Source organism: Pimephales promelas, chromosome 11 (assembly GCF_988280905.1).
Source record: "Pimephales promelas chromosome 11, fPimPro1.hap1.1, whole genome shotgun sequence".
NCBI lineage: Eukaryota > Metazoa > Chordata > Actinopteri > Cypriniformes > Leuciscidae > Pimephales > Pimephales promelas.
In genome coordinates, this window is record NC_142779.1 from 381461 (window position 1) to 396990 (window position 15530).

At 39.5% G+C, this 15530-nt stretch overlaps 1 protein-coding gene across 2 annotated transcripts in view; it reads left to right on the forward strand.

Annotated features, from left to right (window-relative positions):
* stk32c (serine/threonine kinase 32C) overlaps positions 1–15530 on the forward strand; it is a 57747-nt gene that overhangs the window by 25467 nt on the left and 16750 nt on the right. For both annotated transcript variants that reach the window (XM_089116708.1, XM_039649202.2), the window contains exon 3: positions 4778–4929. In XM_089116708.1, coding sequence (XP_088972834.1) covers positions 4778–4929 — 152 coding nt within the window. The remainder of the gene's footprint in view (positions 1–4777; positions 4930–15530) is intronic.

The window sequence follows — 15530 nt, forward strand, 5'->3', positions numbered from 1 at the left end:
GGCTAAATATATCAGAGTCATGGGAATAGAAGAAGCTTAAAAAAGTAAAGACTCTCTGCAAACCCCAGCGCCTCCGCATTCATAACGCGACATTATGCAGGGTTACGTAAAACAGAGAGAGCTGTGTGTTCTCATGAGAAAGTGACAAGGATCATTCATCTACACTGTAAAAACAAAGTCATAAAGGGTACATAACATGCAGTTTATGCCATTTTCATGTTAATCTTGAGTAAGTCAAGATTACATCCTTCATATTTCCTTCAGCTTTAACAGTGGTTTTAGAATTAGGGTTAGGGTCCTACTACTGAGCCTTGTGGTACACCATACTGAACTTGAAATCAATACGACATCTCTTCATTCACTGCTATTGTTGAACTACGATTTGAACCATGCCAATGCAATTCCATTAATGCCAACCAGTCAATTCAAAAGAATACTGTAGTCAATCATATCAAATGCAGCACTACGATTGAGAGCTGAGAGCTGTCTTGGTACTATGGGACGGTCTAGGCTTTTCTGTATGCAATACTGCTGTCTGTCCATGAAATGCGAAATACCTCTGGTTTTGTTTTCTTCCTGCTGCACTCAAAAATCGATCTTAAATCAGCCAATCAGAAGAATGCATGGGCAGGGTTTCCCTGCAAATCGATCTCAAATCAGCCAATCAGAAGAATGCATGGGTGGAGTCTCCCTGCAAATCAATCTCATATCAGAGCCAATCAGAAGAGCGCATGGGCGGAGTCTCCCTTCAAATTAGAGCCAATCAGAAGAGTGCATGGGCGGAGTCTCCCTGCAAATCAATCTCATATCAGAGCCAATCAGAAGAGTGCATGGGCGGAGTCTCCCTTCAAATCAATCTCAAATCACAGCCAATCAGAAGAGCGCATGGGCGGAGTCTCCCTTCAAATCAGAGCCAATCAGAAGAGTGCATGGGCGGAGTCTCCCTTCAAATCAATCCCTAATCACAGCCAATCACAAGAGTGCATGGGCGGAGTCTCCCTTCAAATTAATCCCTAATCACAGCCAATCACAAGAGTGCATGGGCGGAGTCTCCCTTCAAATCAGAGCCAATCAGAGGAGTGCATGGGCGGAGTCTCCCTTCAAATCAATCTCAAATCACAGCCAATCAGAAAAGTGTGTGGGCGGAGTCTCTCTGCAAGCGCACTATTTCTGTTTTACAAGAAAAGTAGTTCATAAAGTCTGTGACGGGCCGCATAGCTATCGTCACGGCAGCGATACGCTGCCTATTCTTGTACACAAAGACTGTGTGTAAATGTGATCCGAATGTTTGTCTAGCACGTTAAGGTTTTTGTTAATCTTTATTCTGTCATAAATTAGCGGTTAATCTAGTCTTTCATATCAAAAACTCATATATCCCGTAGCTTTTGGTGTGCACATCTTTAAGAGCTAATACTGCGGTGATTTAAATGCTATAGCTACTTCTATCAATGCATATCTTGCTGTTTTCCAGAAAATTATGTCATTTACATCACAGTTATTCAGTTACAATAATCACAGAATACATGTTTTCAATAGGTATCTGTTTATTTAGTTTAAGAGAAACATTGTTTTCACATACCATCTTTGTTGTACTCGCGTCTCTGGTTTGTTTGAGTAAAGGAAAATGTGCCGCTATTGTGGGGTTTAAATGACGCTATGACTTCCGGGTCGAGAGAAAAATGACCCGGAGTTTGAGTTTAATTAATTCGTAGCTGTTAATGTGACTTTTTGCTTGCCAATTGTCAGCTGAAACTGTAGAAATAATATTCTGTAATTTTCTAGTTTTATAGAGGTTGTATTTCATGCTGTTTTTAAGCATTTATGCTGTTGTCATCTGAGTCACCCCTGTATCATAATCATGTGTTGGTATGTTCCAATTCCATGGGTGAACTCAGGTCTATAAAGGCTAGTATTTTCATTCTGTAAGGGGAGCTTGGGGTGAAAGGACATAAGTCTGTCCTTGCTCTAATATACTGACTTGTGTTAAGGTCAATGTTTGAACTGTTGTAAAAAGTTTTTTTTTTTTTTTTTTTTTTTTATATGTATGTATTTATTTTGACTCTCATGTCAATTTACTTTGTTTATTCAAAAGTATTTTTTTTTGTTATTTTTTTCTTGCTTTTCATTGGCCTTAATTATGGATAAATAAAACCCCCATCTATACAAACTCATCTAACTTCTCCTGAGTGCTACATCTGCTCATGACCATTCAGTCACGACTACCCATAACAAAGTCACTACTGCTGTGCTGGTTGGAAACTGCTTTATTTCTCATTAATGTAGTCACTGTACCAAATAAATACCTAGAGTTGTGTTCGTTTTCTTCTGAGAAGGTCGATAAAATAAGCAGATTTCTGTCTTTCAAAAATCATTTAAAAATCACAGCCAATCAGAAGAGCGTGTGGGTGGAGTCTCTCTGCAAATGCACATAATCAAATGAATAAATATTACACCATTTTACCATTATTAAAAACACACACTGAGTGCCTGAAACAATCTTTGTCATCGAGTACACTTGGTTATTCACAATTCGAGCATTCCTGTTTCCTTTCATTTATTTTCAAGATCTGGGATGAATTATGCATGTAAGGGCCGTAATCGTGGTGAAGAGGTGCTGAGATATTCTGTTGCTAATTAAATATTGCTTTATAAAGATTGACATCGGCGTCTAGGAAAGGGAAGTCATTGTTCCTCATTTGGATTCTGAGCAGAAATGGTAACCATGGCACCCAGAGTCTCCACCAAAAATCATAATCACAGAACGGTCGACCAAAAGCGAAGGAAGCGTATCACATTTAATTTGATGGTTTTGGCCGAGGCTGCGGGATTGCTTTAATAAGGTGTGGACGATGTGACGAGAGCTCAGTCCGTAAACGCCGGGGTTTGAGTGTGTTTACATCTGAGAAAAGACTCTTTGTGCTTCTGTCGTCTTTCCTCACCTCGTTCTCTCTATCTAAGAAGCTTCGGGGAATGAGAATGAAGCAGCTGATGGAGCTTCTGGTCCCCTTAAACTCTCTCTTCTCATGTGTTTGAAACTAAGCGCCGTTGAACTGAAGTGTTGAAATAAATGACATGCAACAGTCCTTCAGCACAGCCAACGGCCGACCTTTAACAACCTGTGTAGTGTGTGTTGAAGGTGTTGCTCATGAATATTGAGCCGTGAAAGCAGCCAGCGGGAGGTTCATGCGCTTCATTCATGTTTGGAGTGAGAGATAAATGTGAACTTTATTCTCCTTTTTTCCAGTATGAATATCTGTACATGTTTAGTGGAGAAGCAATAGTGTGTCAAAATGAAGTGAGTTTGTGTTTAAAACAAGAGCTAATCTCTGCCAATGGAGTCGAAGAATAGTCTCGTTTTCCCTGTGACTCCATTGGCAGAGATGTGTTCTTGTTTTAAACTCACTTCATTTTGGCAAAAATTGAATTAAACATGTCTTAATGTGTCCAGTCATTGTTGTTCTTCAGTAAATGCATCTTGATTTGAGAATGTTTAGATATTTGTGCTGGAAAACATCATTTTTTGCACTTTATTAGCACTTTAAGCGAAGCCTCTTATTGTGTGTGTGTTGTTTCGGAGCGGGTGATTAGATCGCAGTGATCCGTCTCCTCTCCTCACGGAGATTTGTTCTGGTTATCGCAGTTCTCGGAGCCGGCGGGCAGGGCTGTATTGGAGGTTTCAGTCTTCTGTGAAGCGCTGGGTCAAAGTGGATGTAATTACGGAGCGAAACACGGAGAGCTCAAAGGCTTTCCTGCACTTCAGGAAAACAACATTTCGATGAGACGCTCCCAAGGCCATTTCCTCCAGATAATTCTGTTTGCTTGTTTCGGTCGCACCGCGGAATGACTTGGTTTTCGCCTCAGGATCCGTTTGACAGAATCAGAGCCGTTTCCAGAAGTCGTTCTGGGGCTCGTTTCAGTTCACTGAACGCCGGAATCAGGACGAATGAAGAATAGATCGTAAAATTAGCAAAATAAAGAGTTATTCAATTCATCCTACGACTGATTACATCGAATCAGTCGTCAATCATTCAATGACTCATGATGTTTGTTAGTGAATGAATCTTTTGAACAAAACAGTTGAATGAATGATTCAATGACACTCCTGAACGAAGCTGTTCATTAAAACCTATCGCTTGAGTGTGTGATTCGATGACTCTCTCGTTCATTTGAATGAATTGGTTGAATGAATGATTCAGTGAATCGGTTAAGTGTGTGATTCTAAGTGTGTGATTCTATCCCCCTGAAAGACTCCATGTTTTTGAATCTGTTGAATGATTCATTGACGGGTTTGTCTTGTTCCTCAGGTTCTGCACAGGCCGATCGGTGTCTTTAAATGATTGAATGAATGATTCCATGACTCAGTTGCTTTTGCCCTGATTGAGACTGATTCATTCATTTTATATCTACTCCTATGAGCTAAGAACAATTTGAGAAAAATATAATTTCATTACATTTTATTTAATGACATATAAATATGTATGTATGTCTCAGAATTTCCAGTAAAATTAACATCATATTTTCATTTGGTGCTGCTCCAGTCCACACAGTGTTTGACCTTTATTTCTGTCTCACACACACACACACACTCTTGATTATCATTTAATGAGCTTTTAATGCAGATTGTGTGTTCGTGGAGGATCTCTGACCCGTGGCATTTTGTGCCGGTTGAAGCGAACGGGTTATTAATATCAGTCGCGAGTCTATAATGATGTATGTTGATGTCATTAACGCGGTCTCGCTAACTCTCTCTCTCTCTCGCGTGTGTGTGTGTGTGCAGGTGTGCATCGTGCAGAAGCGGGACACAGAGAAGATGTACGCCATGAAGTACATGAACAAGCAGCAGTGCATCGAGCGCGACGAGGTCCGCAACGTCTTCCGAGAGCTGGAGATCCTGCAGGAGATCGAACATGTGTTCCTGGTGAACCTCTGGTGACTATCCTCTGCTTCTGTCGTGTGTTCGCCGTGTGCATGAGGACCAGACTCGCTTCTCAAACATCAATGCAAATATGATTTGAGAGGGCGTTCATGTCCAATTTCCGACTAGGAAACTAATGTTAGGAAACTACAACTAGGAATATCCGACTAGGAAACTCCAACTAGGAAATTACAACTTGGAATTCCAGCTAAGAAACTACAAATAGGAATATCAGACTAGAAATATCCGACTAGGAAACTCCAACTAGGAAATTACAACTAGGAATTCCAGCTAAGAAGCTACAAAAAGGAATATCCGACTAGAGATATCAGACTAGGAAACTCAAACTAGGAAATTACAACTAGGAATTCCAGCTAAGAAACTACAAATAGGAATATCAGACTAGAAATATCCGACTAGGAAACTCAAACTAGGAAATTACAACTAGGAATTCCAGCTAAGAAGCTACAAATAGGAATATCAGACTAGAAATATCCGACTAGGAAACTCAAACTAGGAAATTACAACTAGGAATTCCAGCTAAGACACTACAATTAGGAATATCTGACTAGGAAACTCCAACTAGGAAATTACAACTAGGAATTCCAGCTAAGAGACTACAAATAGGAATATCCGACTAGGAAACTCCAACTAGGAAATTACAACTAGGAATTCCAGCTAAGAAACTACAAATAGGAATATCAGACTAGAAATATCAGACTAGGAAACTCCAACTAGGAAATTACAACTTGGAATTCCAGCTAAGAAACTACAAATAGGAATATCAGACTAGAAATATCCGACTAGGAAACTCCAACTAGGAAATTACAACTAGGAATTCCAGCTAAGAAACTACAAATAGGAATATCCGACTAGGAAACTACAACTAGAAAATTACAATTAGGAATTCCAGCTAAGAAACTACAAATAGGAATATCTGACTAGAGATATCAGACTAGGAAACTCCAACTAGGAAATTACAACTAGGATTTCCATCTAAGAAACTACAAATAGGAATATCAGACTAGAGATATCAGACTAGGAAACTCAAACTAGGAAATTACAACTAGAAATTCCAGCTAAGAAAATACAAATAGGAATATCCGACTAGGAAACTACAACTAGGAAATTACAACTAGAAATTCCAGCTAAGAAAATACAAATAGGAATATCCGACTAGAGATATCAGACTAGGAAACTACAACTTGGAAATTACAACTAGGAATTCCAGCTAAGAAACTACAAATAGGAATATCCGACTAGGAAACCACAACTAGGAAATTACAACTAGGAATTCCAGCTAAGAAAATACAAATAGGAATATCCGACTAGGAAACTACAACTAGGAAATTACAACTAGGAATTCCAGCTAAGAAACTACAAATAGGAATATCCGACTAGGAAACTACAACTAGAAAATTACAATTAGGAATTCCTGCTAAGAAACTACAAATAGGAATATCCGACTAGAGATATCAGACTAGGAAACTACAACTTGGAAATTACAACTAGGAATTCCAGCTAAGAAAGTACAAATAGGAATATCCGACTAGGAAACTACAACTAGGAAATTACAACTAGGAATTCCAGCTAAGAAACTACAAATAGGAATATCCGACTAGAGGTATCAGACTAGGAAACTACAACTAGGAATACCAGGACTCGTTTCTCAAGCTTTAAGGCAAGACACCGCAGAGAAATCTAATAAACATCCCCATGTTTCCCTGGTTTATTGAGTGCATGAAGATAATGCTGTAAACATGGCGCGTACGAGCTGGAAGAAGTGCTTGAATTTGAATGGAAGTCCTTGAAAACTAGTGAAAACAGACATGTTTATGAAAAGGTATTTGAAAAGTGCTTGAATTATTGAAAGACATTATATGTGAAATTGGTATTAATTTAATCGATAAAGCAATCTTTTCATGCAAATCACCGTCTGATAGATATAGAGCCATTTCACATGAGAGGTATTCCTCATATCAGGTATATGACACCGCTCTCATTCTTCAGCTCAATCATATATTCATACGGGGAATATGAATAAGGGAAGCGATATCTCCATCATAGTGTCCTCTCAGGGATTACACATCCACTGCACTTACTAGTTTATTTAATTGATCTATTTACCTTTTTTTTATTTGAACTATTATAAAGTTATTGTTTGATAAGTGAGATCTCAGATTGTAGTGCTGGAAAGTCCTGGACTTCCATCTTATAGTATCTGTACGAACCCAATAAACACTTAAATGTGTATTTGGATGTTTTCTTAGTGTGTCTTGCCTTAAATCGGAGTTTTGCAGCTGAAGGTGGATGATGCGATTACGGGCGTACAGCAGCAAACACACATCTTCCCTGATTATATTGGTGACCTCAGGGGAATATGCTGCATAAATCCTCTTAATCTGTTTAATGTGGCAGTTCAAGCTGAAATAAGATCATCCACGTAATCCAACACACCCGATTGTTCGACGTCACGGGAACGGAGATTTGTGCGAGTGTGTAGTTGTGTAACTGAAGAAGAGCATCATCGTGAACGTCTTCCTCTTTATATGGTCAGGTCGTCTTTAAGGCTGTTTCCATAGAAACGCTTCATCACTTCCTGCCCTTCTGTGACTCTGTACCTAATCTAATCCAGTCTTCTCTCTGTGTGTGTGTGTGTGTTTCATGCTTATTCAATGATAATGTGTGTGTTAATGTGCTCTCAATAGTACAGGCCTCATCTTTATGTATTACCGGTGAGTGTTAATGGGGAAAATATGAAGATGCGGAGTATGATTTGATTATTATCGATTAAACTTCATCTCTCGTCTCAATCACGTCCGTTTCCAAGCAAACGTCTACATGTGCGCATCTCAGCGCTGTCGACCGATGGACACACTCGTTTTGGTGGTGTGTTTTGTCTAGGGGTCTTTTATCTGAAAAAAATATATATATTTTCGCCATTGCGAGTTTATATCTAAAGTCTGAATTGCAAATTATAAATTCAATATTTTATTTTATTATCCATTGTATTGTATTATATTAGAGACATTTTAGGAATTGCGCTGAAATATCTCGGGATGAACTAAATGTAACGACTCTGTGGACAGAAACTGCAGAAAGGATGGTGTAAAAAGGGATGACGCTCGCAACGCCACGCTCACAGGTTCGACTCCCAGGCAATGTGTGTGAACTGATGAACTGTACACATGAATGCAGTGTTAGTGGCTTTGGATGGAAGCATCTGCATAAATGTAAATTCTGTAAAAGGTCGTTATGAGAAAGATGATTTTCAGGAAGTGTCTCATCTGAGCGCGAGAATGCTTTACCAGATAATCGTTCATTCCAGGTGTCAATCATCCCTGAGCTTCCCAGTGGGAAATACGATTTGAGAGGGAGCTGGTGTCCAATTTCCGACTAGGAAACTACATATACGAATTTCCAGCTGGGAATTTCCAACTAGGAAACTAATGTTAGGAAACTACAACTTGGAATAACTGACTAGGAAACTGCAACTAGGAATTTCCAACTAAGAAACTACAACTAGGAATTTCCAGCCAGGAATTTCCAACAAGGAAACTAATGTTAGGAAACTACAACTATGAATATCCGACTAGGAAACTGCAACTAGGAATTTCCAACTAAGAAACTACAACTAGGAATTTCCAACAAGGAAACTAATGTTAGGAAACTACAACTATAAATATCCGACTAGGAAACTACAACTAGGAATTTCGACTATGAAACTACAACTAGGAATTTACGACTAGGAAACTACAACTAGGAATTTCCGACTAGGAAACTACAACTAGGAATTTCCGACTAGAAAACTACAACTAGGAATTTCCAGCTAGGAATTTCCAACTAGGAAACTAATGTTAGGAAACAACAACTAGGAATTTCCGACTAGGAAACTACAACTAGGAATTTCCAGCTAGGAAACAACAACTAGGAATTTCCGACTAGGAACATACCTGGAGGAAAAAAACCTCTTTGAATGACTTCTGATCGGCAGTCTAAAGAAAAACTTTACAGAACGACAAACGCAGTGAAGGAAAGACTCAACATGTGAAGTACACGCAGCGTGTCTCTGTCTCGTGTGTATAGAGCGCTGGTTCTCTCGCCCACGCTTCATCATGACAGCGCGCTTCACGTTTCCATCTGTTAAACAATAGCTCCTCTCATGATGGAGTCGTTTATAAAGAACGCCTGTCATTTATTGTTCATCCTTATGTGTGGAAATATCAGCGGTGCGCATCCCGGCAGATGCGAGTGTCAGAAACCAGAACGTGTGGAGAAACCCAGAGAAACTTCATCAGAGAAACTTCATCAGACAGGAACTCAGACGGCAGGTTGTCAAGCGAAAGCATCTGCCGCCTTTCTGTTCCTGATCGCTGAGAGAGAGAGAGAGAGGGGGAGAGATAGAGAGAGGAAGAGAGAGAGAGGAAGAGAATAGTGTACATGGATAGATGTGTGTCAGCTTTATAGCACTTTATACACTATATGAGAACAGGAAAGTTTGGTCTGTTGTTCAGATGAAGTCAGATGTGTTGTAAAGATCATCAATTATTACATGATGTCATCGTCCAGCTCAGTTCAGTCCTCAGACATTAGTACAGTCAGATCATTAATATTGCTGAATATTTTGGTGTCTTCAATTAAGCAAGCCAGAGAGAGAGAGAGAGAGAGAGTGTGTGTGTCAGAGTGACATCTTAAGACATCATTAGATCTTAAAGTCCCTGTAGTCAATAATTTTATTCATTAAAACTCATCTTTGATCACCAATTTAAATGTTTTTCCTTGGATAAGGGAAAAAGTCTTCAAGCTTTAAAATATCTTGAATGTAACTCGACACCCTCGCCTCATTTAGTATGCACGGTCCTACGAATATGCAAATGAGCCCCGCCTCTACTCACTCAGAGATCCACTGGTTGTCGATCACATGTTGATCTGATTGGTTACAAGGCGGTTTGTGACGTCAGAAACACCAGCGATTTCGTGTTTTTGAGACGGAAAGCGGATTAAACACACCACACACACACATAAACAACATTAAACGCTGGATTTACACTAGCTAGTCTTTAATAGCCTGTAGTGTTCACTAAGTCAGTCATCTCGAGTACTATAGTGGAGTTCGTCCTGCAGCGTTTCTGCATTATGGCAGTTTTGCACACATTTTCTTTAGAATATATTTTAAAAAAAATAAGGTTTATATAAAACAATACATGTTCTGTCCTCCTTTAGATAGCTAAATGTGTGTGAGAGAGTTTGTTTTTTGAAGAGCCGAATTCTGACTCGTGCGACTCTTTTTCGTGTCGGACCGATTTTCAGCTTTGTCGTGCGTCGTGAAACGAGAGGCGATTACCCTCTCACGATCGACAATCGGATGGTCGGATGAATTTCTGGCATGTCAGGAATTTTGGTCGCTCCTCGTGACTACTGTATATCGCACAGTTGAAGCAAAGCTACGAACCGATTGCCCTAAACTCAGTGTTTTTTCCCTCACTGCACCTGCGCGAAAACAGAAGTTTAACCATTTCATCTGCAGCAAAAATAAAATTAAAATAAAAACGAGTTCTGTAGTTCAGACTAGCTACAAATTACTGTTGCTCACCTCCAGTTTGTGTTGCAAAATGGATAATATTACCCATGTCTTCCAAGCCACCTGCGATGTAACGCCTCTTTTATTAATTTGTCAAACAATGTTTTTGAAATAAACCTGTTTTTAATTTTCATTGATGATTAATTATGGCAATGTTCGGACATATTATAGACTGTTAATAGCTATTTTATATGCCTATAATTCATTGTAATCAACCTAAATGTTTTAGACAATTTTTAATGAGGAGTAAGATTATGTAATATTTTATTATCCTCACGTTGGTTATGTGCTGTGAAAATATTGCGCAGCAAATTAATTACAATGGCAGATCAATGTAATAATAAAATTAGTCTATAGGCCTCCCCTAATAATGATAATACAATAATACTAATAATAATTAAATGCATAAACTGAAAATGCTAAATCATCTTGATATTGATAGCAGACGCTTGTTTTGACAATATCTCTGGATACACACACGTCTATAGGCGCAACCATCGCAGATATTACACAAATAGTGTAAGTCGCAGCTCGACGATTGGACTGTACGGTGTGAGCACATAAATCCTGAACTTTGGCTTTGCATCGCATGCGATTTACTCCCTGAGTGTGAGTCGGTACCGTGCTGAAATCGCACAGTGTATGCCGCCTTAAGTGTGTCAAAGTTTGTGTTCTTTGAAGGATAGCAATGCTTCTTTAAGTGTGTGTGTGTGTGTGTGTTTGAAGGACAGCAATGGTTCTGTAAGTCATGTGAAGAAGGGAAGGACGGTTCGACATTGACGACTGAACACGATGTCTATATATAATTATTTAGCGGAAGCAGACAGGGTTTTCTCTTTCATGTGTCTCACACACACACACACACACACACTGAGCTTTGAACAGCCTCGTCTCTGTGAGTCAAAGGATCTTCTGCTGTCGGGAATAAAGAGGGATTCCTCCTCCACTCTTTTAAGCCTTTAAAATGTCAAGTATGCAGAAAGTTGTAATTACTGTATCCGTTTACCAGCTCTGAGTCACGGCAGAAAACAGCTCCATCACACACACACACACACACACACGACACCGTCCGTAAAACACTCGTCTCACTGATGTGTCTCAGTCGTTTCTCATGATCACACAGAGTCTTCTGTCTCTCATGAACACACACATTTCTCATCTTGAGGATTGTGTTTACTGTTTACGATACATACACACGAACAAGGAATTACAGGGAAAAATACAATAAAATATTACAATAACAAAACTATTTTTGGGATGCACAATATATATCGGCCCCCAAATCGGTATCGGCCGATACCGATTCATTTTTAATGTGATTGTTATCGGCTCGATAGTTGTTCCCTTTGGAAGAAGTTTCTTTCCGACCCTTTGTTCAAGCAATGAAATTGAACATGTGATTTAATTGGTTGTTTAACAAAACAATCTTCAAGAATCTTATAATACTAAGTAATGCGTCACCAAGTTAGCAAAATGTAATGTAAATTGACAAACGTGGGACGAAGATTGGAGTTGATTGAGACCAAACCATAAAACCATAGTATCAAAGAAATAATAGTATCAAAAGACACGACACAAGACAGGAAATGGTTCACACAGTGTGTAGGGATGCATGTTCGTTTATAGATTAGTTTGTCTGTAAATGAATGCAGGAAAGTCTGTTTCTGTCTTTCCTATGGCCTAGGGCTCATCTTATACTGAAACCTTTCCTGGAGTTTCATTCCTAAGACTGGGATCTGTTAAATATAACAAATGGTTATGTGTCTGATTGTCTCAGTCGTTACACGGCTTTCAAATATAAAGAATTATCGGTATCGGACAAAATTATCATATCGGTGCATACATATTATTTCAATATATATATGTATATATACACACACACATATATATATATATATATATATATATATATATATATATGAAGAGTTCAGATGCAAAAGCCTCTAAATGCCATTTGAAATTTTCTTCTTTAATGATGATTTTTATCAAACTTGTATATTTAAGTTCAGTGATTTCACTTAAATGGCGATGATAATTACCTATTAATTGTTATTTAAGTGAAATTACTGAACTTAAATATACAAGTTTGATAAAAATCATCATTAAAGAAGAAAATTTCAAATGGCATTTAGAGGCTTTTGCATCTGAACTCTTCATATATATATATATATATATATATATACACACACATATATATATACACACACACACATATATATATATATATATATATATCTGTTTTTATTCATGGATGGATGGATGCCTTCCATCAGCATCTGTATTTGATTCGTCTTCATTTGAATGAAGTTGAAACGTCTGAGTTTTGGATGAGTTATTATATTTCTCTATAGTGGTAAGATTGAGAGAAAAGCTGCTACTTAAAGGGACAGTTCACTCAAAATAGATCATTCTGTCATCATTTACTCGCACTAATGTCGTTCAAACCTGCATGGCCAAAGTTTGTCTGCAAAAGAAGATATTATAAAGAACGTCAGAAAGCGAACCCTGACCCAGTCGAGCGTCTCTGTCTCTCTCTGAAACTTTCCTCCGCTTCCCTGTCAGGAAACTTGTGAAGTTCATTCGGGACGTTCCTCATGAAGCACCTTGAGAAATAAGGCCAGTTGGTGCGGGACACTTTCAGGAAGAATCCACCGAGGAATGAAGCGTGATGTGTGTGTGTGTGTGTGTGTGTGTTGGGGACATTTAATATTACAACAGTATTTTTGCTCTGCCTGCACTGACAGCATTATATGAGCACTGAACTGATCACGGGTTTCTCCAGAGTGGCCGTATATATAAATGAACTAAAGGAGGGCTTATTCACATTAAAATAGTTTTAGCAAAATATTTTTTTCAAAGTGCACGCATTATCTTAGTTTGGCAGTGCGACGCTAGCTTAGCTTAGCATGAATGGAATCCTTATGTTGCTAAGTAGCATGTCGTGAGTAAAAGTGATTAAACTAAACAAACCTGATTACTTCTTGTGGCCTGTGTATTCACAACGAGTACAAATATCATTTCAACTTCAGATGATTTTCTGATATTTAGAAGAATATCAGTAACTGGCCTCATTGACTACTATAGTATATTTTTCCTACTCTGGAAGTCAATGAGACCAGGAACGGTCTGGTTACTGATATTCTTCTAAATATCAGAAAATCGTCTGAATGGATTCGAATGAATGTGTGTGTGTGTGTGTGTTACCAGTTGCTCGTGATGCCGAGACGAGCTCCAGTTTTATCTGGGACACTGCGAATTTTGCCGAAATGTTGTCCTCTCCTCACACACTCCTCTCTGCATCCCTCGACTCATTTGTCATCATGGCCTGATTATTTCATCCTCTCGGACTCGTTCCTGCTCCCTCTGAGCTCCTGGACGGCCGTTCTCCAACAACACACTCCCGCATTAACACACTTCTCAACTATTGTCACCCCGTGTCCGAACGCAAGATCTGTGGAGGCTTTAGAAAACAACTGATCATTAACATGTCGTGTCTCTAAAGTGATCGTGTTCTCAGTGTTAAGATCAAGCGGCGACCTTAAACTGCAATTCTTCGACTGGCCACTAGAGACCGGCTGCAGACGAGACTCATAGACCCGCATGTTAAAGGGTTAGTTCACCTAAAAATGAAAATTCTGTCAGTATTTACTCACCCTCATGTTGTTCCAACCCCGTAAGACCTTCGTTCATCTTCGCAACACAAATTAAGATATTTAAGATATTAATGACAAATTACAAAAAGAAAACCACTCCTACAACGGACGGCAATAAGCAGCTTTCTGACACACTCAACCTTTTTTATGGGAGGTTTGATCAGGCACCGGCTACTCCACCGTCTCCCCCCGACCCCCTCCCTTCCCCCCCTTTTACCATTTATGAGGAGGAGGTTAGAAGCATCTTTAGGGGACTTAAGAGGAATAAAGCCCCCGGCCCAGATAACATCAGCCCCACCGTTCTCCACCACTGCGCTGCAGAACTGGCTGGGGTCTTTACCGATATTTTCAATACCTCCCTCAGTCAAAACTCAGTACCCGAGTGCTTCAAAGAATCTATCATCATCCCGGTTCCCAAAGCCAAGACCATCTCCTGCCTCAATGATTACAGGCCTATTGCCCTGACATCAGCAGTCATGAAATCATTCGAGCGCATCTTACTAAATCACCTAAAAACTGTCACCACCCCACTCATGGACCCATTACAATTTGCTTATAGAGCCAACAGGTCAGTTGAGGACACCGTCAACTTAGCAATACACCAAATACTGAACCACCTTGAGTCCGCAAATACATATGCCCGCATCCTGTTCATGGATTTCAGTTCTGCATTCAATACAATAAACCCCGTCAAACTGGTCAATATACTACTGGACATGAACATCGATCCATGCATTTGCCACTGGATTCACAGTTTTCTCTGGAACAGGAAACAGAGGGTAAGGATGAATAACAATACATCCTCCCCTCTGTTCCTCAGTACAGGTGCACCGCAAGGCTGTGTTCTCTCACCCTGGCTTTTTTCACTCTACACAAATCAGCTCACATCACACCACGGTTCTGTCAGCCTATACAAATATGCGGATGATACAACCATTATAGGACTCATTACCAACAACCAAGAAACTGTATATCGTGCACAGATCAATCAAGCAGTGACCTGGTGTACAGACCATGATCTTCTACTCAACACATCAAAAACAAAAGAACTCATCGTCGATCTGAGACGTCAACCATCCCCCAAAACTCCTGTGCTCATTGAAGGTGAACCCATTTCCATCACTGATCAATTCAAACTTCTTGGAATCCACATTAGCAATAACCTTAAATGGAAAATCAACACAGATCATATCTACAATAAAGCCCAGCAAAGACTTTTTCATCTCCGACAGCTCAAGAAGTTCAGAGTAAGGTCTCATCTTCTGCTTCGCTTCTACATGGCCATCGTTGAAAGCATCATCACCACATCCATCACAGTCTGGTTTGGCAGTCTTGACTCACTTTCTCGGAAGAAACTACAGCGTGTCATCAACAGAGCATC